At 36.7% G+C, this 27,167-nt stretch overlaps 1 protein-coding gene across 1 annotated transcript in view; it reads right to left on the bottom strand.

Moving 5' to 3' along the window:
* LOC104624858 (calcium-dependent secretion activator 2-like) overlaps window positions 1-27,167 on the bottom strand; it is a gene marked incomplete at both ends in the record, with an annotated part of 61,293 nt that overhangs the window by 2,833 nt on the left and 31,293 nt on the right. Inside the window, 4 exons of the mRNA XM_010292327.1 lie at window positions 6,136-6,292; window positions 9,891-9,994; window positions 22,780-22,800; window positions 25,382-25,505. Of these exons, the coding sequence (XP_010290629.1) occupies window positions 6,136-6,292; window positions 9,891-9,994; window positions 22,780-22,800; window positions 25,382-25,505 (406 nt within the window). The remainder of the gene's footprint in view (window positions 1-6,135; window positions 6,293-9,890; window positions 9,995-22,779; window positions 22,801-25,381; window positions 25,506-27,167) is intronic.

Below are 27,167 nucleotides of genomic sequence, written 5' to 3'. Positions count from 1 at the left end.
TAAAAGCTGCTCAACTTAAAAAGGCGAATCATTTTCCGAACATCCTGACAGCAGTCTTTGCAGGGAAGTGAAACTTTACAAAATGATACCAAGACTCTTAATCTGACTGCAACTCCACAGAGATCCCTCTGTAGGTGGGCACACACACGAGAGTGCCGTCTCGGATCGACAACTCGGTGAGCATTCTGTTTTCCCAGGGCTGAGGACATGGCAGCTCCGATTTACCCATCTGGAGATCTCTGTCAAGGATTACTGCAGGGCAGGGAAAGAACTCGGAGTGCAGGGGTAGGTGATATAGTTGAGTATCATCAGCAGACTCATGGCACTCTACCCTATGATTAGAATTCATCTTGCCAAAAGGTACCACCTTGTGCATCAAAGCAAATGGGAAACAAGAGATCCTTGAGGAAATGCCACACTTCAAATCCCTCAACTACCACTTGTGTTCAAAGCTATGTAGCTTAATTCTCCATTGTCTTGTCAATATAGACTCCCCACATCCTCTTCATATGAGCCATCTCATGTTCACACAAACAACAACAAAATGAAAGTCTATGCCAGGGCAAGCTAATGCATATACGGTACTGATGGAAAACGGATTGCAGGAACAGAGAATGAATGAAAATTTCTTGAGATACTGAAGTTTAGAATGGAAGTTACTCAACTTCTACACATTAGGTTGCTGAAATATATTAAAATATGACAAGAAAAGCCCAGATATGAAGAGTACAGTCTAATAACACAGCACTGTAATGAGGTTTCTCCTCTAATAGCAGGAAGAGAATCGACTGTGCTTGTGTACATCAGAAGCTGTGGGGCTTGCTTTGCTTTTGTTTATACAGGCAAAGTTTAGGAGTTATCCTGGAGTCAGTGTGTTAAGCCGTCCTCAAGAGCTTCTGCAGAATCAAAGGAAAGGAAGAATGATACAGGTTAACACGAGTCTCTTTTCCACTAACAAAATTATCACTTTGGCAGACAGTCTACAATTATCGTGCTCTCCACAGGATCCTCGGGAAGGCACCACTTGGATTTTCTGGCATATTTTTAAATACAAAATAAAACCAGTAAATTTCAGGAAGGAAATTTCCTTTGGGCTCCATATTCTGTTCGTAGCGGTTGAAAAATCACCCAATAACCTGTAAAAAGAAAGTTTGTAGTTCCATTCATTGCCTGTTGATATCACATTCTGCCTCCACAGAACATTTATTAATCATTTGCTTAAATTGTGGTGAAAACTGCAAGTGTCTCAGCTTATGTACAAATTGTTGTGCATTTTTACATACAAGACACACTTTAAAAGTGAATTTTAAAGATCTACTGTGTGGAAGCAAGCTGAAAATTTATTTCATCTTTACAAGACAGAGAGACATGGACAGCTTCTTCCACAATTTTCTTGTTCTTAAAACAAGCATTCAGTCAAAAAGGTTATTGGATATTCTGGTAAGCGATAATGCAGCTTGAGTTAGCCCTCAATATCAGTAACCAAAACACGTAGCTCTTAGTTGAAGGCAGGTTATGATTTCAAAGCAGCTCCTAATAGGACTGAGCAAAAATTTTAGGTCCCTGATCTAAGCAAAGATTCTCACTACAATTAATGAGAAGTGTAAGGTTGGATGAGAGGTATTGGTGTGGGTGTAAAGTTTGCCCTGATTACCTTAAATGCAAATTGTTTTCTATCTCCACCCTGTAGTTTAAGATGAGGGCTATGATGTTATACACAAATTCTGGTACGAACGTAGGCTGTAAACAAATCAGGAAGGCGATTCTGGTGTTTGCCACTCCACTACTCCCCTAGCAACAGCAGTAGTGGAAAAAACATGTCAGAGAATTCCTGCTTGAAATCAATAGCCCTGATAATGGCAATGGCTTTCAAAAGGCTAACACTCAACATGCTGGTTTTTCTCAGTCAGCACCATCACACTGTCTACAGGTGTACCATGGCTGAGTTTGAGCAGGCACACAGACATTCCGCTGAGCAATGCTTGATGGAAAATAAAGATTATGAGTTAACTTTATAACACTGCTAGTTTTGACCGATTCGTGCCAACGTAGTAATGCAATGATGCTGAGCAACAGCACAGTACATAGTGTCAGGAAGTGATACTTGGGAAGAAAACTTGGTGAGGAAAGGAGCAGAATATTTTACATACCATTGAAAAACCTCTACAATAGGCCAAATATATAGACTCTTCATGTAACTAGGCATATGCCACTCAAAGATATCTCTGACACAATCTTAAATGAAGAGGAATCAATACATGTCTGTCAAAAACCTGATTAATCTGAGTAACTAAACAATTACAGAAAGTAAATTGCCCTCTAGAGCAGGCCCATTCATAATACAATTTATAGGCTCTGTGGACAAAAAATAACATGGCTATTCCAGAAAATAAGACACAAGCCTGGAACAACCATGTATTTCTTCCCTCTACGAATATCCAATTCTGGAAAAAACATATTGGGTATGGTTTTCTCTGTAAAATCTGCAAAGCTTTACACAGTCAGGCATAGTTGCGTATGAACAATAGAAACTCTGGAGATCATTAAAATGTATACTATAAAAGCGGCTAAAATACCTTTTTCAAACTTTTTCATTTCGAAAAATCACCACAAATTTATCTACAATCTATTACTCATCTCCACAGTAAATGTAATTTTTTAAATAACTTTTTGTTATTTGTTAGCTCTTGTCAGAAAAGCTGAAATATTTTGTAGGACAGGAAAATCATACTCCTCCATTCATTTTTTTAAGTAATTCTTCCGTTAGACTTAACAGGAAAGCAATCACTGAGGAACTCACTGGTGAACTCTTAATTATTATGGAATAAGGACAGAAAAAAATGGAGAAGCTTAAACTGACTCAAAATGGAGTCCTTCATAACAAAAATGTGAAGCTTCAGACAGGACTCCCCTTTCCTGCTTGCTTTTACTTCATTAAAAGTTATACCCTGTATTGGGAAATGCATTTTTTTCTCATTGTTAAATGAATATTGGCTTTGAAGTATTCAGCTCAAATCTTGTACAGTGTTTTGTATACTATGTAAAATAACACATTTAGCATTACTTGAATAGCAAAGACTATGTATTTTCATTATCGCAGTCTAATATTGTATTTTAGTGACATAGTTATAAAAATAGTCTTACATGTAAGTTTTCTTTAATGCTGTAAATGTTAGATTGTTTCTTTATTGTTAGGAGTTTGCTCATGTCAGGTTTACGTGAAAACTGACTCCTGCAGCAAAGATTTAGAGCTCATTTAATGCTCTTGAGATAGAATAACACGCAGGTGTCAGTCCTCCAAATTTCACTGAAGATTAACCTAATATGCAATATGGTGACCTAACAGTTCTTCATTTGAAAGAAATCTGAAAAGTAATCTCTGATATAGCCGGAGAGTGAGAATAACCCAGTGGGATTTCCACCTCTTCATTTCCTAATGAGTTTTTTGATAATGAGAGGTGACTTTGCAGTCACTGTGGGCTCTATTATGGCTAATTTACTCCACTTCGCTCTCCTTGTTAATTATTAACACTAGCCTTTTTATCCTCATGAGACCACGTTCCAGTTTTTCCCTTTTTAGATTTTTGTTCTCAATCTATCTTTATGAAGGTGATAGTTTTCAGGGAAAGGTTTTCACTTAGGGTAAAGCCAGAATTATTTATTTCATTTTGGAAGATTGTAAAATTGATTATATAAGCATGGGGAGCTCTTTGTAATGGCTTTAATGCACTTGAAAGGTGAAAAGGCTGTTAATTAAAGAACAAGCACTGAGGTATGTTCCACTTGGGAATCAGTTCTTGGTAGAATGGTCACTTGCCACTTGCTAACGTACCCACCGATTAAAAGGCGACTAATTTCCATGGTTGCTTTCTAATAGTTCTGGGAAAAAAAAAAGCACGTAATTTTCCAGATGGCTTTCACTTGCCAGAAACTGCCATTTACTGTATCTATTACCATTAGGGAATTACCAAAATTGGTATACAGGTGTGACATTTCAAACAGCAGGCATTTCTTATCCTTCAGTTAAGGTTTTACAACCTTGCTAATAACTGCTTTGACATGAAAATTTTCATAAAATGTCTTTCCTAAGGCTGTTTTATAATCATTTAGCATTACTATCCATTTAGTCTTTTAAGGAAAGAAAAACCTGTATCCTACCAGCAACTTCTCTGCACGTGAGGACAACCCTTGTTGGTTTATATTACTTCTCTCAGGTTGGAACCAAAGTGCAAAGGAACACAAACAACACAGTAACGTAGTTAAAACTGATGCCACAAATCCTTCTTGTAAGACTACTGTAAAATACCTCCACAGCTTCCAGAAACCAAATAATTGTTTTAAGTGCACATAACATCACAACTAGAGATGTGCTTCCTAAACTGAAAATGTAAGATGGTTGGAAAGACATCTGAATATAGGCTTCAGATTTTTAAACTGGATTTTAGATGATCATACACGCAGTTCAAGTAATGCCGAATCCACCTTGCAGGAGTCTAACTCTTATGAGTTCTGCACCAAGATTGAACAATTCCTACACCCTTCTGAGCATCCTTCTAAATTGAGCTTAAATTACAACCATCATGGCAATTTTTATACGTTTCTGTAGTTGCAGTTTTTCCAACAAAGGATCCAGATGAAACATTCATCAATATCTTAAAAACAAAGGGAAACACTAACAGATACATTTTCTTTCACTAGGGTAACATGTGAAAAAAGAAATCCTCAGGAATATGGCATTTCATGTGCTGCTAAATGTCAGGGTATGGAAACATAAATTCGTGAAAAGAGACCTCTAGGACTGGATGTTAACGTTCTTTCGCTCTGTCCTAGACCACATCCAACGTGGTGCAGTAACAGTGACTTTCAACAGTCCTGTTTAAGATTCATCTTTAGTTTAGTGGCCCTGTCCATTTGCCCCTTTCCCTCCATGAAGTTTGCCACCCATTGTGTTACAGTGAATTGTACATTTGCTAGTTGCTCCATTTCATGATTTGGTGCTGTGGCCAACAGGTACTATACTGAGACGACCTGTGTGTTTCAATAAACACTTGGCAGCTAAGGATAACAATAATACCATATATTGGTATATATATACACCATAAATAACATAGGTGGCAATATATGTAACCTGGGAGAAAAGCTCTTGAATACTATTTTCCATTCTTTCAGTCAAGCAGTTCCTATACACGGAGCTAAAATTTTTAAAAGCTACTGAACTTCCAACAGGAATTAAATGAATTTTCCAGGAAGAGTTAAAAATTATTTCTTGTATTTATAAGAAAAAAATCAAATTTTGGAATAACTTCAATCATTGAATAAAAAGACCATTTGGATCTCCAAAATAATTAAAAAACCAGTAGGTAATTTTCTCATTTAAAAAAAATAGAATATGAGTAAACAGATAAAACATAGCACAAATATAATTTTTTTTCTTTATGATGTCTTAAAATGTTAGGATAAATTACCTGTCTGCAAAATAAGGTGCAAGTCAATGTTTTTAAAATAACACCTAATCCATTTTCTTAGGTTTCATTCGTTATTTCCTTAATTCCATTATTAAAATCACTTTCACACAAAACACGCCTAGGACAGCACTGAACTATTATAAAAATATCTCCCTCCAAAGATGAAAAAGAGCAAGGTAATGCAGCTATTTCAAATTTTGGCCCTCCAACTCAAATAATGATACAAGAATACACCAAGTGAAAATAACACTGATTTGTTATGTGTGTATCACCACATTCACACTAAGCCTACAATACCTGTATAGACATAACTAGTCTGAAAGTATTTTGCATGAAGGCTTAGTGGAAAAATTAACTACAATTCTATTTAAGCAGCGTAGGTTAAATAGGAAATATCAAATACATGTTATGCTGCTTGTACAACATTGATTTAAAAATGAGCAATTTTTGATACTCAATGGTTAAGGGACCTCCAGAATAAGGACTGAAATGGTGCAAGGATGGAGAGAAACTGCTCAACTTCCAAGAAATGGAGCACCAGGATATATATCACGAACATGGGCGCTGAGACTTTTATTTTGAGAATTATATTAATTAGAAACACATTTCTAAGGTGTGGGCACATTGAAAAATCTTATGCACAGAGTAAGTAAAAAACTTCAGATCTTACTGTCATTCCTGAGGGCGTTATTCAGCAGCTGGAAAAGTGGGAAGCTGTCCCAGGAGTCCTGTGGCTGTGCCTCGAGTGCTGAATCCATATCAACAGAATAAAGAGACAAAAACTTCTCTGCATGCTCAGCCAATAATTCTGGCCACCATGCGAATGCCTGCAAACATGACAAAATACAATTACTAAACACCAGTCATGAAGCAAAGAGATATGTCGTACCTATGGCAAAATACATTTGGATATGTCACTTCACATCCTGTTTCATTTGGGGAGGATGAACGGGCCAAGTGTAAAATGTGAAAATATTTTATAAAACCTTGCATCAAAAATGTAAGAAATCAAATAGATTATGCTGGGAAAGATGATATAGTCACAACAAAAATGTAACACACAAAATCAAAAAAAGAGAATAAATCCCTGCAATTCTTTTTGCCAGAGCGCAAAGAAAAGAATGAAGGACTCAGCCTTGAAAAATTACTGTATATGCCTCTTTTTTATTTCATTCAATTCCAAGGCTGTAAGTAATCAGGTTAATTTATTTCTAAAATAAATTATTGTGAATACATTTTGCACTCATCTGTTAATCAGAAGGAATGGTTTTAGTGTGAAATTTTGTTCCTTGAAGTCTAAGAGTTTTTATGATAGATACAGAGTGCTTTTTAATACCTATTTTGCCTTAAAGATGTCAGCTTGTCCTGAGGATGGCACCCAGTTTTCCTTCCACAAATGGTATAAAAACATCTTCAGAAATTCACTCACATCTATATTAATTTTCAGTAACTTAACAACATGTTGGAATATACAGTTTTCTTTGGTAAAGATTTAGAATCTTAGGTAATCTTCGCTAAAAAGAAGAAATCTGTGAAAAATAGTGTGTCAGCAAGTAAAGCCAGCTCCACATTAAAGACTGCTTCACATATAACTCTTGTACCTTTCCACTGTCACTTAAATCTAGGCTTTGAAAGGTCAGTATTGAAGCTGAGATTGGATCAGAGGGAGCTGTATGATCCTGGAGTTAAAGATGAAGGTGAAGTGAGCTTATGAAATAGGATGAATATCACACACTGCTGAGAGTGCTTTGCTCACAAAGTTCAGAAAAATATCTGACAGTGAGAAATACCTACATATATTAGATAAGAAAATGTCTTTGCTTTCAAACTTAGGTCTCTCATTTTGAATACCTCATTTTGAGTATTTTTGAGTTACCAGCATGGGGCATATGCAGCCTGATCTATACAAGTGCTGAGTTCCCACAACTTCAAATAAAGTCACAGAAAACCACACTTGCATTTCTGAAATGCAGGTCCTAGGTAATGTAGAATTATGTACTCAGGTTGAAAGGCATCACATTAAAGAGAACTTCTGAAAAGTGGTCTACAAATATGTTTTTGCATCCTGGACTTCCTGAAGACAGCCTGTAATTCTTTTTGACATGGGGAAAATAGAGAAAAGATGGATTGGCAAGAGGTTTTAAAGACATGCTGAGCATCCTCTGTTATTACCGAAAAGTACTTTGTGTGTTGCACTGTCAGGATTGAAGGATGCTGATTGGCACCATAGTGAAAAGGACAGATGAGGCTTCACAAATTTTGGCAAGAGTTTGAAATGGAGTCTTTTTCCTCAAACTGGAAGAAGTTTCTCATTAGTATATTCTGTTTAAATCAGAGCTTATTAAAGGAACAGACTCCTTACCCCAGAAAATAACGCAACGCAAAGAAATAAAGAAAGAAGAAAAATGTATGCAGGCGTTGGTAGGTGTCCCTTTTAAGTAAACAAATCTCTTTTCAGAAAATATTGCCAAAACCTCAAATCCAAAAGCAGAAAACCAGCACATTTGCTTTCTATCTTCTTCCCCTTTGCAGATGACACTGTGAACTCAGACAGAAATTCTTCTGATCCTCTCAAGAACTACCCATCATTGCTTTGGCAGCAAGCAAGCAAGAACAGAAAAACAAATACTACAGCTACGATAGTTCTTCAGTCATTAGGGATAATACGAAAGCAGGCTAAAGGCAATTAGCAATTGGTGACACACATTCTAAGAGAACAGAAACACTGACCCGATTAAAGGAAGACTGAAGTTCTTAAATTCTAGAAAGACACACAAATGTGGCAATACAACACCAGAAATCATCAGCACAATTTATGCTACACATTCAATGCACAGTTCCATGCTACTAACAGTGAAAAGTAATGCTTAGTTCATCAGGACTCACATACCTCTCTTCCCTTTGGGAATCCCAGAAATTTGGAAGTGTTATGATTAAAAAGAAAAAAAAATGTAGTATTAAAAAATGTGACATACTATTTTAGAGATTATTGATCCTTTTTGTCAACTGCACCATCAAACACTGAACATTTACTTAACATTGTGATGGGAAGTCACCATACTTAATCTTCAGTCTCAGATATATTTTAATATTCAAATTATGGTCTATAAATTTCAGTAAAATTGAACATTACATGAATGAAAGAAGGGGAAAATAATATTGAAATTATCTTTATTCTTTTCAATCTGTCTTAGACTAGACTGAAAACTTTTGCTGAATTGATTTTTCTGAAAGCACATGCAATATATTTACCTTTCTGAAAAATACCGCATCTCTAACTGCAAATAAGTAGTACGGAAAGTAATCTTTGAAAAGAGATGTTTAATCATACATAGTAATTTGATCTATTTCTTCTGCATTATTTTCGACAGAAGTCTAATATTTTTACAGTATTGCGGGTCCTCAAAAGACAAAGACAACAATATATACATTTTATTAAGTAATCATTACAGAGTAACACAGTGGCAACAGTGGTGCAGAACAGGTCCTCCAGGGAATTCATTGCAAATCATCAAAACAGATGTTTCTTCAGTGTAAGATAAAACATCTATAACAAGTTCACACATGACAGATGTAAGCTAAAAACTCGATTCCATAGTGTGAGATAAAACCAGATGTTTTGAATGATCATATTTATAACTATATATACAAAATCATGTTTATCCACTTGCATATTTTCCCCAAAAATGTTTAGAGTTTTTTGAGAACATTTCTAAAACAATTTCCTGAACCTTAGAAATCTGTATTTATTAATTAAATCTTAATAATATATAAAACTGTGTGTACCTGGCCAAGTTTATTCTTGTAACTCCTTAATATAAAAGGTGCTATAATTCCAAATAGTCTAAATATTATGGTTTCTGTATCATGAAGCAAAAGACTTGAGAGTATGAAACATGAAATTGTTCTATTTTATTACTTCTACCTTATAATACCATTTTAAAAAGTGCAAGTTTAAAAGCAGTACTTTGCCAAACAACAGAAGAGCAATGTGAATGTGACTATTATACCCATCATTATTTTTACATTAAAATCAAGATCTATACAACATGATAAAAACTAGCATTCAGTTATATTTTCTTTCTATTTTGAATGAGAGGTGAAAAGTTGGAAGGAACAACTGTATAAGGCTATGGATGTTTTCCGTACCATTTCACCACCTCCAGCACAAAGATGCTTTCTCTATTTTATGCTCTTTAATTTTCATTTCTAAACCTGCAGTTCATTCAAGCGAATTCAAGTAGAGTTTTATTTCACTTCACTTTTCATAAGCTTCAAGTCTCTTATTCCTCTGTAAATGTGAACTGCCTTAAACATATGTCAGAAAGTAAAGCTAAAATGTTTCTTGACAGAATTACTTCGCATCAGAGGAGAAAAAATCTGGGAACAAACCATTCTCTACAGAAAATGCAGTTATGGCCTCACCTCTGAATGATGTTCTTCATTTTGCTGCAATACTTCAATACAGAGTTCTGCAAGGTGAAGAACCTCTTCCAGTTTTCTAGCAGGTGTTGCTTGGTTCATGGTTTCTATTAGAATATAAAATGCAAACCAAGATTGCTTTAATTAGAACTAAGATTCAACAGTAAGAGAAAACGATGTCAGAAAGGAATGGGAATGGTGCAAAGTTACAATTTCTTCAAGTATTAGCAATTTCACGTGTTAAGGACAATCCTTTAATACAAGTAAATGCAGCTGAATGTCCAGATCCCTAGAAAGAGAAAATATTTAATTCACAACAGAATCACTGATCCTTATAAACATTATCCGATTTAGTATGCCAGAGCTAACAGGTGCGCATGTATTAGATGCTCAACTTCTGCAACAAGCAAGTTCTAATTCTCTTCAAGGTCAGACATACAAAGACAGCAGACACTAGAGACCTTTTTGTTATTGTATCGCCAGTACGACGCTGTTCTTGCTAGCTGACTCATTACTCTCAGCAGCAAGATCCATGCATTTTGCAGCAGTCAAAATGTTTAATCGAAATAAGGTACTACATGTTAGGCGTATTTAAAAATGAAAGTACAATAATCATTCAAATAACTAATTTATAATAATAACTAATTATTCAAATAACTAATTTTCTACCTGCTGTTCAGCAACAAGAGTGAATCTGCATTCTTTCCAGTACCATAGTGAAAAGTAGCACTATAAAATAAAGAAGTTATAACGGAATTGACACAAAACTACTACAATGCCACATAAGAGAAAGCAAGGACAAATGTAACAGTTACAAGTGACATGAAGATCACTCATTCTACAGAGGAGACTTCAAAAAGAAAGCAAACAACAAAGGTAAAACAAATGTAACTAAAACACTGGCAGGACAATTAAACTCAGTCTAATTTGCAATAAAAAAAAAATTCAGAGGACTAGATCCCAGGAAGTCACGTGAGATAATGCAAGAGACCGATTGAAATATTCTACAATCATAGTTTATCAGTGAAAGTAATTTGTCCAACTTCTTAATTTGTATCATTAGGAATACCTTCAGATTTAGCTACCTGAGCTTGTTTATCTAACAAAGCTCTTGTCCCTAAGTGTAAACCATGGCATGGAAATGATGTTGTACAATATAGTCATATATAAAGTTTGGGCACATTAACCAGGTTTGCACAGGACTTAGGAAGCTGTTAACACAAGGTGAGTGAGGGTCTCAGGAATCCAATTTTCTCATTTACCATGCATATTCATGGATCACATGAATAGTAAGTCACATGAAAATGTAAGTAATACACATATTCATATGTAGAAAATTCTGCTGACCTTTCTTTCCCACTTAATGTATTCATCATGGCAGAAAACATTAGCAGATTAATCAAAAAACTTACATAATCTCCTTGGTGTCAGTAAGAATATCAAACTGCATGCACTAAGTATTTTTAACACTTAACATTTCTGGCATGTCAAAAGAACTTTGCAGACATCTCAAAGGCAGGTGACCTTCAGCACCAACACACTGATGCATAGTACCTTGATGAAATATATAGCGTTAATGTAATTTTTGATGAAACATTGGAATAGAACCTCCAGCAAACATCTCCTTACAGGTGACTACAAAACCACATCATCTTAATGCAAAAAACAAAGAGGCAAATTAGTTACTGAAGCAACTACCAACAAGTTTTCAAAGCTCATTAAAATAGGCTACATGAGCAGACATGTTCAAATAACATGATTTCCAAAACCACAATCTAACTCAAGAAAGAGTTATTGTATGAACATGGACCAAGCACAAAACACACATCAGGACACAAAACTACATTCGCAATGTCAAGATCATGGTTATTAATACTGTACTGAATTTGCAAATTTGATACTGTAGAACAATTATATGAATATAACCACAACTAAATTAATGTATTATGTTAGGTGAGATTAGAAAGGATTGGTCCAGCACCTATTATTTAGGTTATAGTATAAAGACTACTATTGGATTCAGACTTAACACTGGTTTTTATGCTTATCCTGGACCGAAACTCCTGCTTCCTCCTGCGGTCAGTGTCCTCCCCTCCCAGAACACACAGCAAATACTATTGATACAGCTGATACATCACTACCAGTATCACTAATGTTAATGAGTCTTAGGAATAAACTAGCGATATGAATACAGAGCATGACTGGCACATCTGATTTCAGCATGAACAACTCATTTTATGACAAATTCAGTGTGCTCTTCATAGACCTTACCACTAACCAAGTAAAAAAATAATTGCACTAATTCCTAATGAAACTAAATAAGCTGTAAATTATCAAAAATTAAATCCTAGAAAGGGTCCTCTAAATCACTAAGAAAGTAATTCTGATAATTGTAATGAATCTGATGTTGCATTTTTACATTGGCGTAAGTTCACTTATTCCACACCTGAAATAAGCCCAAGATAGCCTAAAAACGGCTACTGAGCAGACACCATTATCAGTAGGGAGAGCAGAAAAAAGACCGCAGATTTACTAGCTAACTGTAAGATTATCCTGAACCAGTACTGTGATGAGATCATGACGAAGAGAAACATGGTCTCAGGGAAGTACTAATTCCGTTGAGCAAGGCACTGACTGGTCACCTGTGTTGAAGTGATGAATTTCAATCAGAAATGGCATTGAAAGGAGAGTCTGATTTTGTTTGTGCATTTGTTTGTTTGTTTGAAAGGCATAATAAGCCTAATAAAGTGAAGGATGAAAAATGGGATCAGAAGGGCTCCTATACAGGCAGTGTGGGAACACAGTGCTCCCACAGTGGGAACACTTGGGAAGGAGACGTCCTACTTATGAACAGGGATGATGCTGGCATAAAAATAAATCAGTCATGATAAATTGTTTAATCCAGAAATTGCAAGGATTTCAGTCATTACGGGACTAATGTTAAGGAATAATTTTTTCAATAGGATTAGTGTCTTTAGGAGGAAAAAGAGGATGAAAACTGTACATTTCCCTTTGAGGTGAGTATGGCAGGTATCTGAATGATGTTTCATGACAGGAATGACAAGAAATGTGGGACAGATTAGGCTCAATGAGTTCCAGTTTCAAGTTTGCATGAAATTCCCCATACTAGTTACTACTATTTACTAGTTTATTGCAGAACTATTTACTACTTGCTAAAAATATGCAAATTACTCTTGATGCTTCATACAGGTTTCCGTAATATTTTAAAAATAATTATTTTCCTGTAAGATTTATTGATAAGAAAAGGTGGCAGATAATTGCACTTACTCTGCATCCTTGGACAAATCTCTCTTAATTTTGTTGTCATTTACTTATTCACAGAATAAATCAATACATGCAATTTTAGTTGGATGGTATACACTTCCCTACATTTTGCTTAGGCTTCACCTAAAGCTTCCTTTTCCATCTGTAAGTTACCACATCAGCTAGTCTTTCTTCTCTGTAACTAATGACCTTTCTCTTTCGAAAATATAGTGAATATGTGTTACGGATAACTACCATTTACACAGGTGTGTAAACAAGGCACCATGAGAGAGAAATGGAGAGAAAAAGAACTAAATATTAACTTTTTTTACCAACCAAATAGTACATTTGAAATATGAGTACCAATAAACTGTTATCTGGAAGTTTTAGAACCTCCAAAATGTCTGAGCAAAATACTGTGCTTGTTTTTGTAAGCGTAAAAAATATTACAGGAATGGAAATCAGTGCTGTCAGCTTTCATTAAATTCATGATGTCTTTCTCCCCACAATTACTAAGGGTTGTTAAGATGTGTTTACACTGCTCAAACTAACAAGTTGCAGCAGGAGTCAAGTCAGTAAATATGCTGCTTGACATCTTTTAGAAAATAAACAGAAAAAGCCATCAATCATCTGTTTTCAGCTTCACATTCTACCGAAATGAAAAAGCAAGCCAGGCTTTGCAAATAACGGATGCCTTCTCAAGTAAGCATTATCACTGAGTCACAGAGGTACCAAGAAAATATTGTTAAATGAGCTAAGTTAACTGACTAAGATGCTATTGAAATGATAAGGTGACTTCTTCATGGCCCAACAGAGCCCAGGGCCAGAAGGGACTGTCAGATCATCCAGTCTGACCTCCTGTGTCACACAGGTCACAGAACTTCTCCCCGCTCCTCCTTTCCTGAGCCCATCAGTATGGCTAAAACCTAACATCAGTATATCCAAAACCTAACTTAATCTTGCTTTCCCGAAGATAGTCTATCCTTGAAGACAAACGTACAATTCACCTCTTTCTTTTTCTCTCTAGCATGTAAGCTGCTAAACGTGTGTGTTTAATTTCTCATTGGCATTTGCTGAGCACAGGAACCTGCTGATTAAAGAGGTGATTCTCCTCCTCAGGTGTGAGCGCAGTGCAGCTGGGAGGTACCTGTCTCTGGCCTGCCAGTCCTCCCCCCATGGCACAGCTTATATCCCTTACTGGTTTTCCCTGTCCCGTATTTCACCCCTCCTCCTTTTCTTCAAACAAGCATATCCAGACCAAGACACTCAGGAGACCCAGCCAGTCTCCAGGCCAGAGGATCTCCTACAGACCAATAGCAGGGATACTGGAAAAAATGTTGTGTGCCACTTGAGAATGGCTGCTCCCTTGGATCACCACTTCCCTCAACAGCCAAGGACTCTGAGAGGCACCACATTCAGGTACCTCCTCATCCAGCCAGCTAGATGGGGCTGGGGACTTCTGCGGTGATGTTGCAGCTTAGGAGTTGGTCAAGCCCATTTTATGCCAAACCGCAGCTGAAGATTCAGTTTGCATTTTGATCCTTCATGTCAGACAACTGCATTTGTTTTCATTTTCATCTGCACTGTTGCACTGGTTGCTGGCAGCACTCAGCTGTTGTGCCGATTAACGTTAATACTAGTAGCATTCAAGCCCGCAGAAAGTGCAAGGTGTCTACTAATGGAGGTGTCTGACCATCAACTAATTCGTTTCTATGCACGTGCCAGAATTAGACCCACAGGAGGGCAGATAAAGCGATGACTGCTGGCTGTCAAACTTCTTACAGGATGTGCTGCACACACAGAGTGCACGGCCTGAGCAAGTTTTGGAGTTTCTGAAGGAATATTGCCTGTTTGGATGTTGTGCAGAGGGACCTAAATGTCATGTACTTCTTTCCAAATCCAGTTGTAGTGCATGCAGCCTAAATGAACTACCCTTTTTTACCCCAGCTGTCTTGGGAATCAGACTGATTCACTCCATGTTGGAGCTTGGGAGTGAACTTATATTCATAGAATCACAGAATCATTAAGGTTGGAAAAGACCTTTAAGATCATCAAGTCCAACCGTCCACCCGACACCAGTATGCCCACTAAACCATGTCCTGAAGTGCCACGTCTACACATTTTTTTAACACCTCCAGTGATGGTGATTCCACCACCTCCCTGGGCAGCCTGTTCCAATGCTTGACCACCCTCTTGGTGAAGAAATTTTTCCTAATCTAAACCTCCCCCGGCACAACTTGAGGCCATTTCCTCTCGTTCTATCGCTGGTTACTTGGGAGAAGAGACCAACACCCACCTCACCACAACCTCCTTTCAAGGTAGTTGTGGAGAGCGATAAGGTCTCCCCTCAGCCTCCTCTTCTCCAGACTAAACAACCCCAGTTCCCTCAGCCGCTCCTCATAAGACTTGTGCTCCAGACCCCTCACCAGCTTCGCTGCCCTTCTCTGGACACGCTCCAGCACCTCAACATCCTTCTTGCAGTGAGGGGCCCAACACTGAACACAGGATTCCAGATGCAGTCTCACCAGTGCAGGGGCACGATTACTTCTCTGCTCCTGCTGGCCACACTATTTCTGATACAGGCCAGGACGCTGTTGGCCACCTTGGCCACCTGGGCACACTGCTGGCTCATGTTCAGCCGGCTGTCAACCAGCACTCCCAGGTCCATTTCCTCTGGGCAGCTTTCGAACTACTCTTCCCCAAGCCTGTAGCGTTGCATGGGGTTGTTGTGACCCAAGTGCAGAACCCAGCAATTGGCCTTATTAAACCTCATACGGTTGACCTCTGCCCATTGATCCAGCCCGTCCAGATCCCTCTGCAGAGCCCTCCTCCCCTCCAGCAGATCAACACTCCCGCCCAGCTTGGTGTCATCTGCAAACTTACTGAGGGAGCACTCGATCCCCTCATCCAGATCATCAATAAAGATACTGAACAAGACCGGCCCCAGAACCGAGCCCTGGGGAACACCGCTTGTGACCGGCCACCAACTGGATTTAACTCCATCCACCACAGCGCTCTCGGTTCAGCCATCCAGACAGTTTTTCACCCAGCAAAGAGTACACCTGTCTAAGCCATGAGCCGCCAACTGATGCAGAGGAGATGACAGGGAAACCCTGCAGCAAAACAGGCCATGATATAATTTGATAATACGGATACATCATAATTGGAACTGTATGGAACCACCTCTGATCCAGAGGACCCATTTAATTCAGACCTTTTGACATGTGAAACCAGCAAGATTGCATTTAGATTGGTATCAAAAGCAGTACAAACAGGAATAAACTGGAGCTAATATATGTTACTAGAACTGAACTGACTCTCCAGAGTTAATCCGCAACTGGGATAATCTACCCACAGATAATTTAGATTTGACTGTGGTGGATTTTCTTGCAAACTCTCACAGAATTAATTCTGCTTGAAAAAGTAAGGAGTAGACATCTGGGAGGACATCCTATATTCTTCTGATTAAAAAAAAAATCTAGCCTTATAAAAATAATGGAATTTAGCTGTAGTTATGAAGTTGAAACCAGGTTTTTCATAAATGCTTTCTAAGAATTCAACAGGATTTTTAATTCTAGGGACAAAAAAATTCTACAAATTAATTACCATTATCACCTATGTACAGAGATTATGAGATTTGTAGAGAGTTAGATTTCACATCTCCTAGTCTATAATCTATCATTTTATAATGTGGGTCACATTACATACATTTTCAGTTTTTTAAAATTTACCATAGTATTCAATGGAATTACCTTCATGGGACAATCACAGCTTTTTTTTTTTTTTTAAAGAAAACTTTTGGCTCACGTGAAGCTGGAAAAAATGAAACAACAGATTTGAAGAGGTAAAAGCAGAATAAAAAAGGCAGAGATGAAAAGAAACCTCAGTTTTTAATTACTACTGATCAATGGCACTTAATTTATGACTCTCTGTATTCTGGTTTTGGCAAGACAGATCCAAGGAGTTGGTATTTTCTTCCTTTCCCTCACTACTAATTTCTCTTCAAAAGGGGAAAGAACTAATGTTCTCAGCACTTTCTGTTCCAGTGGAATAAAACCCAGAGGTAAAAAACATGGCAAACAGAAGAGCTCCAGGAATGAAGGGACCTGAATAATTGGCATACTAGACCAAGAGACAACTGGCACTTGAAAGTGCAGATTTATTAACAAGTGTTTTTAAAAAAATAAAATAATTTTAAGAGTCTAAACTTTAGGGAGTTCCTGAAAGATGACAACAGCAAATCTAATGTTGACTGGTAAGGAGGGGGGGAAAGTGATGTTGGCAACTATTAAATTTAAAACGAATTTTGAAGAAATGACTAATTGAGGACATATAATGAACAGAAAACAGAATAAAATGTAACATATTTGCAAAGGTAGGTCGCACTAGACTTATGCAGTAGCTTTTCTAGATAGGATATTTTCTTAGAAAATAAATTCAGTAGATCTCATCTATTCTGACTTGACTAAAACATTTGATATTGTGCCTCATGGGAAAACTACCAGTTAAGCTGAAGCAAATGAGGATTAAAAAAGAAACTATGTGTTGAATAAAGAAGCTGCCTCAGGAGAAAGGCAATGGGTAGCACTGAGAACGAGCAAAGAAAGGTTTGTTGAGGAATCCTTGAGCTTCCTTAATATTTTCACTAGTGACTTCAGAATAAATGCTAGGAGCGCACTGATGACAATATTGTAAAACACTGGCAATAGACAGCAGGGTCAAAATGCAGTAACAAGAATCAGGTAATTCCAAAGAATGAGAGAGAGAAACAAAATTTAATAATGTAAGAGGGAGGGCAATACATTTTGACACATGAATAGCAATAAACATTTGCTATAAACTGGGAACTCGTCAGCTGGAAATGATCAAAAACTCCGACGACTGGGTTGAATTAACTTCACAGAATGGCTGTGTGCCCCAAGCATGATAACAGACATGAAAAGACAAGTGTTCCTTGAATATATTAGATTAAGCATTTCTGCTATAATAGTACTACTAGTACTGTGTAAGGCATCTCATGGGGATGACTGCACAGGTCTGGTCACCAGTGTTCAAGAAGGCAGAATTTAAAGTTTAACAGAGAAAGGCTCCTCAGATGATACAAAAGAAGAAGAGGAGAGTAAAACTCTGAGAGAGGTGATGAAAGCCTAGGTTGAACAGATATAAAACAATTGTCTAAAAACGCATCATAGGGTGAGGAGGAATTGGAGACGATGAAATTATAATGCAGGAGGGAACTGTCCCTCCTTCATTAGGGATACAGGACAAGGTTAGCATGTTAAACACCAGAAACTAATTTGACTGCAAGGTGATTCCTACACCTATAGAGCAAACAAGACTTGAAATGGCCTTCACATCAGTGAAGCAGGGGGTGGAGAAGGGGAAGAGCAGTGACAAAGACCGACTCAGTCCAGATGTTAAGAGAGGATGTGGGTATGTTTACTAAGGACATATCAAGGCATGGACCTAACAATCCAGGGGTTCTTTTACAGACCTCTGCTCCAAAATTGAAATCAGGGATATTTGCCCATATCCTCCTCTTTACGTTTAGTTGCACAACAAACGGAGACCAAGAAGGTGTTATGCTGCTGTGCAACTCATTCATTTTTGTTTGTTCAGTGAAATGAACATGCATGGAGAGCTTTAATCAAGTCCTCTCCAGGTACAATGACTCTCTCCACTTGCCTTCTCAATTTCAATAATGTCTGTAGTGTTCTTCTTTTTAAGTCAGATAGATCCTTCTGAGCCTTGAGGGCATTTACATACTACCCTTCCTTTAGAAACTTGTATGTAATGAGTATGTTAACGATCGATGTCCTTTAAAAAACAGCAAACTGTTGAGTTGCTCCTGACCTTCTATTGTATGGAGTTAACAGTAATTCAGCCTTTGGCAGTCTGTCTGATAGAAAGAAACATTGGGATGACAACTGTGATTTATCTTTGAGCAATTGTACACTACACAGTAACTATTTGCTCTGATTTTAATCAAATTTATTCTCATTCCTTTTATTAAAACTGATTGGCAGAAGGAGCCCAGTACAGTCAGTTACTACAGACTTCTGAAAATAATGAGTTATAAGACAACTACCTCATAATTCAAACCTTTACAATCTGTCTATTGCCTCAGAAATTAGTATCTATGGACAATGGCAGATACTGCCCTGTTCGCTTCACAACCATTTACCACTTTAATCCTTAACCCAGCCCCTTTATTTTTCCACAGCAAGGTAATGCCCTTGTGCTGAAAAATGTATTTACATGTAAGTTTCTATCACTTCTCGTAAGCAATGACAGCAGCACTAGCAGAGTCCATTATGCCTCAGCCATTCAGATTTCGAACAAATTTAAACAGGGAAAACCATTCATTTCTGAGAAGGAATAAATAAATAATTTTATTACTCTGCATGTGTGTTAATGGATGTGTATAAAATGTAAGTAACAGATATGAATTCTGTATAAGGAAGGCCATCTTTTTTGAAGGAGAGAAAACAGGTAAGGGAGGCATGCAAATTTCTAAAAGTTGTTCATTAGAAGCTATACAAAATGCATCTGAAGAATGCTATTTGTTTCTGGCCTCAGCATCTGGCTGGTCCAGTTATGTTCAACATTATCTACAGGAAGAGTTAACTCAAGTTAAATACTGAGTAAGACAGGAAAATATGCCATACACAAAATGATCTAAGAAGTACTTTCAGGTAACAAAGTCTCAAAGCCAGCATGTGCTGAAATGAAAATGGTTTATACTTAAAAAGAGATTTTCACATACTGATGCTGTGATCATCTCCCTGACAAATTATAAACCCTTGCTGCAAACTACAAGGGCATTATATGAGAGTTCTTAGACATAGTTCAAAATTATAATAGGTTTACTGCTGTTCTCCTCATAACGGCAATTATACTGACTGAACAGATTAGCTGCTCCATGAGAATTTCAGCAGTACGTGTTATAAGCAATGACACGCTGAACCCTATATAATTGTCATTGCAAATGTAATTTTTATTGAAAAAAGCTGTTCTACATTCATAGTAGTACAACGACATGGGAGTGCTAAATAAAATGTCATCTTGACTGCAAACAAATCCTGTTGATGCAAGTGCTGCTTATACCACTGTGTCTGCCATTAAGAAAGTAACCACTGTCTTCTGGGAAAGCATTCAGAGTCTTGTTCAATTGAGGCTGTGAAAATGAGAGCACTTGGGGGAATAGACCTGGGAACCTGGCAACCACACTGCTGAAAAAGGATTCTTGCAATAAAAAGAATTTGCATGTTCACCTCTGTATCACCTGACAAGGACACTCCTGCATTCAAGAATATCTATACAGTATCTAATGCACAAGTTAAAGGGTAAATAATAGTTATCAATAAATAGTTTTTCCTTATTTTCCATGACAATGCAATACATGATCTAAGGGATAAGCATACTGCACATCAAGTTCACGATGAAATCTGTAGAAGTCTAGGTAATGACACCAACAGGAGCAGGATTTGATCCTGTTAACCAGGCTAAAATATATTTTTTTATTTGGCATTCCTTTCAGCTGCTTCATCTTTTGCATCAGAGAAACGGGTTCAGTGGGACACGAAATTTTGCTGGAACACAGTCTATTCACTCCTTTCAATAAAACCAATTTTTCTGAGTCGTCTGATTAATTTTCAGCTGCATTTTTAGTCAGAAGCAGAATTTAATTAAGCAATTCAATTACAAACACAGCCTATAAACCTCTAGCTTCACCTAACTCACAGTGAATTTCCATTTACTCACTGCATGTGATAGGCTTTCCTCTCATCCATTCTCTAATATAGTTATTTGCCAGGTCACTTAAGGGACAGCTTTGCTGTCCTATCTTAAGAACCTGGGAATAGTTTCTTTCAAAGCGTGCATAAACCTAATGTCTTTTTTTGTTTTTTTCTGTGCTTGTAACTGTATGTCATCTGTGCTTAATGGTCTGTATTTCTGACATAATGAGCCCGAGAAAAAATAAGAATAGCAAGTGTGTGTGGCAAAACAAAGATTTGTACTTGAGGTGATGCACATTATATAAAAGTGTACAGCTGAGGTTTTAGAGCACAAAGATCAAAGGATACAAACTCTAAAATTAGTTTCCTCATTTCACGATTAATTTCAGTATTTTTCTAAACTTCTGATTTGAAGAGATATTTTCTTCAATACCTACAGGTGTAAAAAGACTACATGGAGTATTTGTGCTACCTAGCTTTAGGTATCTTACCTAGTAGGGAAATTTTCTCAGGATACATTTGTATTTGATGGTGTGAGATTGGTCCTTTCACAGAGAAATTGCTGAAGGAGCCTCCAAGCACTCTGAATCAACTGCTTAATGAACCCCTTCCTGTTGATCAGAGGGAGTTGGGAGATTACCTGGTCAACATGAGCTCGTATCAACTCATTCTAACAGGCTGTGGCACGAATGCCCATGCCACCACTGCATTGTCTGCTCTCCTTTTTAACAATTCCAAATAGAGCTCTTCTACTTCCAGGGCATTTAAAACTTCCAGATGAAAACCAGTGGAAGGTTTGGGAACCAATGGAATTTTTTTAATTTTCAGTTATGAACACCAACTTTAAAAAAGTAGTTTTTGTAATTTGCTAGTATTTTTTCTTGTTTACTGACTGAAGAAGCTGTTCCTCCAAAAATGAACCATCTTTCTCCCTTCAAGCCCCTCATTGGCAAAGAGCTCCATTTTCAACTACTTTCATGCAACCTTTGAAGTCATCACCCCAGTCTGTCTTTCCAGCTGGAAAATTATTTCATCCTGAGAAAGCTACCAACTCAATGCCCTTTCCTATAACTGGGGTTGATATTTGTGGAAACCCCACAAAGCATTATGATCAGGCTTCCATTAGGTCTACATGTACATCTTTCTTTAAAAAAGGTAAGACAAAGTAGTGCGTGTGTATACATTTCAAAATATACATATGCGCAATCCCTCATACTTCTATGCAGCCAACACTACTCAGCCACAAATACTACTTCAGCTATGCTCTTTTTGTGATCACTCTGATAAATACTTGGCTATAAGCACTCAAAAAACCTCTCTGCAGTATTGGAGAATATACAACATAGCTTCATGAAATTTGGAACAGAAAGAACTACCATCCTCACAACATTGAGCTGTAACTAGAAAACTAAACATATCACTAAACAAAGCCGTATCAGAGAAATGTAAAACTAGCTTTACACAATTAGTTCTCCTATGAAGAGCTTCATCAATCCAGCAGTCCCATTAAAAATGGATACCATTTTTGCTGATGACTATGAAATTACATTTCTCTAAATACACAAACTGATTTTGAATATAACAGCCAACTTTTCTGCATCACTTAGTTACATCTCTTTCACAGAAACTACAGTTGTATCACATTCCAAAATACAACATGATCTAAATTACTAATAAATATGCACATCATAGTTAAGTATAAGGGTAGATGAAGAATATATGGACTATACTACATCAAAATGAATGCTAATGTTCACACATGTTCTGGTCAATATCTTGATATTGTTGAAATCAACAAAAATAATAAAACAACAGACACATTACTAAATTACACATTACACATTACTAAATCTGTAATACATGCAGACATGCACACAAATAGTAATCACCTGAGTCCTTTTCTGCTGTTGCTAAATATAAATCAACAAAAAAAAAGAGAGAAGAAAAACATGATTACAGAAATATAACTATTTTAATTTCATTAGAGTAGAATAATTACCAAATAAAGAGTTAACATCTTCTTAAAATCTTGAATATAACAGTGAGAGTCCTGATGGTCAGCTCACCCAAGTGATGGGTTTTGTCAGCTGAGGGAGAAAAGGTGTATGTGTTTAGGTAGTATATTTTTATTTACTAGTTCTATATAGTCTCTATTTCAGGCTCACTGGCTGAGTTTGCATCCATATCGTGCCTGAGAATTTAAAAACATAAATAATAGTAAAAGAATATAAAAATCTAAGAATAGAAGAATATAATTTTTGTTGGAGCACTCTTTGCATCTCTACTTTTTAGGTAGCTACTATTGGTCTATAGCTGATATTATCATGCAATAGTTGCATTTTGACTGACTGATATGATGTTGTTCACTGAAGAAATATTCAAAGAATAGGAAAAAAATCACAATAATGTATGACAGCTACATTTGAGGACATCAGTAATGTTATAAAGATAGGACTATATGCTTTGTGTATGCAATTTGAGGAGTAAGCAATTAATGTGAACACTAACACACATTACTTTCAAGAGAAGATCGTAATTTCAGTGCACAGATACAATAATGCTCTCAGGAACCTAAAGAAGCAGAATGGAATCTATTGTTGAAAACTATTACATTTATATTGGTAAAAATGTAGGATATTTGTAATGACCCGAGTATAGAAAGAGACAAATACAGGTCTCATTGCTACTGAAAACCAGTGTGTTTAATTTTCTGATGTTATGATGCTGAAGCCCTTCACTTTCAAACAGTACTCTACTTCATTCTCAGAAAAGTACTCAACCTATTTCTTGTTGAGCTACTAGACTTATATATGCAATTATCTATCGTGCTTTGGGTTTACAATTACATGAGTGTAAAACTACTTGCAGAAATCTAGTTGTATTTCAACCAAAAGACAATAAATCCAAAAAGAAATTTGCAAGTCAAAATATGCCATGGGATGGACGGCAGTTTCATATGCTGTTCCAGCTTAGTGCATATGTGTTAAAAGTGTGCATATTTTAAAGTTCAAAATTTGTTACTCGCAGTGGAACTGTCACAATTCTCTAGGGTATAGTTAAAGGTCCGGGGCAAACATGTATTTACCTCACTTTTTCAATCCAATTTAGTGTTGGTGAGTTTTTTTGCATGCTTTTGCCATCTTTTAAAAATGTTTCTATTTTTATATCCATTATTTCAACTCGTTTGCTAAAAAACGGAAATACTGAACATTAAAAAATCCCTTTATGAGTACAGAAAGATAAAAACTAAGGAAAAATGGTATTTTTGCTTTTTCATTTTACAGGATAGATTTAATAGTCATCCTTCTTTCTTTAACACAACATGATATCATAATTAATTATGATAAACTGGTTACTAAGATGGTTTCATGTTGTTACTCCCATGATATAATACTGGTTGCTATAGTGATGAGATGGGTTTTCTGTTAATCACTTGTGAGATTGGTTAACTCATGTTTTTCAGAGAATTTGAGCAGAAATGGAAAAAGGAAAAAAAGTTGGCTTTATAATATTACTAAACATATGAGGCTTCTTCATTTTGCTGCTATGATAACTCTATTTCTTCTAGTGCATTACTAGACATACATGCTATGAAAACACATACTATGCATAAAAATTGGTTTTAAAGCAGAATTCATCCTCCATGTATTTTCCTGCTAATTGACTCTACTTCCAAAAAAACCATTTATATAGATGCACACACACTGTTTTCTACTCCTGAATATATCTGTATAGGTATATCTCAAGTTTTCTGCACTTTATAGAAAATAACAGATGTGTCTTCACAAGGCAATTGACTATTATGACTTCCTTTTTGTTCTACAGAAGGTTTACAAGTATTAAATTGACACTGTGTACGCTAGCCCATTTATTTTTGAGCAAAATCTACACTAATTTCATGGTATACATTCTAGAACATACGTAAACTCCAGAAGAACTGCTGATTACCATTAGATCTAGTATTTTGACCTATTAGTTAATTCAGGAAATCAGTATGTAATTAAGGTTTTAATGATCAGATTATTATTATACATCTGACAACACAATAGCAAAAATAAATAAGATTTATCTATCTGCCTGCCTTATAAGTACATCATAAAAGCATCTATACTCAGAGTTTTCAAGTTTCAAGGTATTGTTACTGCTGATAAAGAAAGAATTTCCGTCGGTAGTTTAATACTAGAAATAGTTAGAGAAATAAAAAATAACCCATAAACAACCTTTTAGATTTATGAAGAACTCAAAAGTAAGAACAAAGGGCAACCTAAATTAAGAAGTCCTAGTCCTCCATTCAGACAGGGTCCCAGGAGGCATATTAAAGCAATGAAAAGGAAAAAACTCCATAGTTCACCAGCTGAGATTTTAATGAGACATTTCCCCTTGCTGTGGAAGGGGTTTGCTCAGGAAAGGGAAAAGGCTGCTCGCAGAATATTCAGTTAATAGCCATTGTTGGCTTTTACAGCCACTTTGGCAGTTGATTGCTGTACTAACCTTCTATTTTGGCATATTCTGTAAGTCGAGTGTAATTGATCAAGGCAGCCTTCTCCAGACATTTTCTAACCACTTTCTTCACCTCTTCTGCTGGTATGACAGTGGCAATATCTTTCATTAAAACCTGTGCCAGAGACAATTACACCACTTGGTTACACTCTTTACCCAAAACCCAAGGGAAAAGGATAAAAGTATCCTAAAGTTACTACAGATCTGATAATGATTAAAGGCAGATACCAAAAAGCAACTACTTCAGTTGGTAGAACTAGATATTTGTCTTCTAAGGTTTCTGTTCAACCCTGATTTGATGCCTATATGGCATTTATATACAATACCCCTACCGTGTGGCATCTTGCAGCACGCTAGTCAGTCTTTGGGTGACACCAAGACCATTCTGTGGATGGGCTGGATCATGGTGCACACTAAAGATGTGGATGTGGAAATTTGCTTCGTTCTCACCTGTGGGAAAGTTTCCACCATTGCATAACCATTGACTCTTCAACAGTGTAAAGGAGAAACTGTGAACACCACCCTCAGAACTAGCTAATACTGACTTGCTTTTCTTCTTTCATACAGATATTCAAATTCAGCATGTCCTTGCTGTGAAAAACAGTCATCTGTAGTAGGCAGGGGAAATACTGAACTTCTGGTGGAATATTTTATTATAGACAAGTAGAAAAACATATCACACAAAGCTTTTGTAAAACCTGCCAGTTTCTAAAGCCTACTGATTTTTAAAATATAGGACTTTGATAAAACAGATCACCTATTGCAAGTGAGGTAAACTGAGGATATATATGAATACAACATTATATACTCTTGGTTACTAATATCAACATTCTAATGGAAAATGGGAAAATATGGAATAAATATTGTTAATAATTAACTTGCATTTTTGCTTTAATTCTATACTCCATTAACTTTCAACAGGTAGATGTAAACAAAACTCAACATGTTTTTACCACATTTTAATGTAAATAATGAAATTTCAGATAACTCACAACCTTTTAAAATCGTTTCTCCAGTGGATTCCCAGACAAGCTACACCCTTATACAACATATCTAAAAATTACTGTGAAAGGGAGGGAGAATAAGGTATGGTCTAGGGAAGCATACAGTAGAAAAAAAAGAGGTTCAGCAACAGAGATGCTATTAGGAAGACGTTGTTGCAAAGCAGACTTCTTCCATTACTTGCACACACAGGACATATCTACCTTTGTTAACTTGCTTCTTTTTAATGAATAACATCTGGGTTATCAACAAGTGAAAATACAGTAGTCAAAACTGTATTTTTGTTCTTTTTTTCCGGAATATTTTATTACAGAGCTGATTTTTTTTCAAAATTTTCAGACAGGTAAAATCAAATCTTTGCAACCCAGTTTATTCCCAGTCAAGACTAACAATGGTGTTGCTTGAACACCAGACAGAGTTGCCATTTGTAACAGCAGGGACAGTGAGAGGAAATGGCGGTTTCATATAACACAAAGGGATCTCCACAGCACTACAATCACGGAGATTGTAACCGAAAGAAAACATATATACCCCCATTCTCTACGTGTTTTTGTATGTAGCAGAGGTTTTCTAAGACAGAATCTCCATCCATGGAGTGTTCTGCAGTGCACAACGACTGACACTCCCCAGGACCAGACCTGTCAGAGCTTGGCAGAGCTACCTAGCCTGGGATCTAAGCTTTTTTTGACTTCGTATCTTCACCGGGCTCCTGCTGATACAATTCCTCTGGAATCTGCTGGAATTTAAAGTTCCCTTTCCTCAGAGAAGTCTGAGA

Source organism: Phaethon lepturus, unplaced genomic scaffold (genome assembly GCF_000687285.1).
Source record: "Phaethon lepturus isolate BGI_N335 unplaced genomic scaffold, ASM68728v1 scaffold26668, whole genome shotgun sequence".
NCBI lineage: Eukaryota > Metazoa > Chordata > Aves > Phaethontiformes > Phaethontidae > Phaethon > Phaethon lepturus.
The sequence above is the reverse complement of the archived record's forward strand: the minus strand, read 5'-3'. Positions and strand labels throughout refer to the sequence as shown.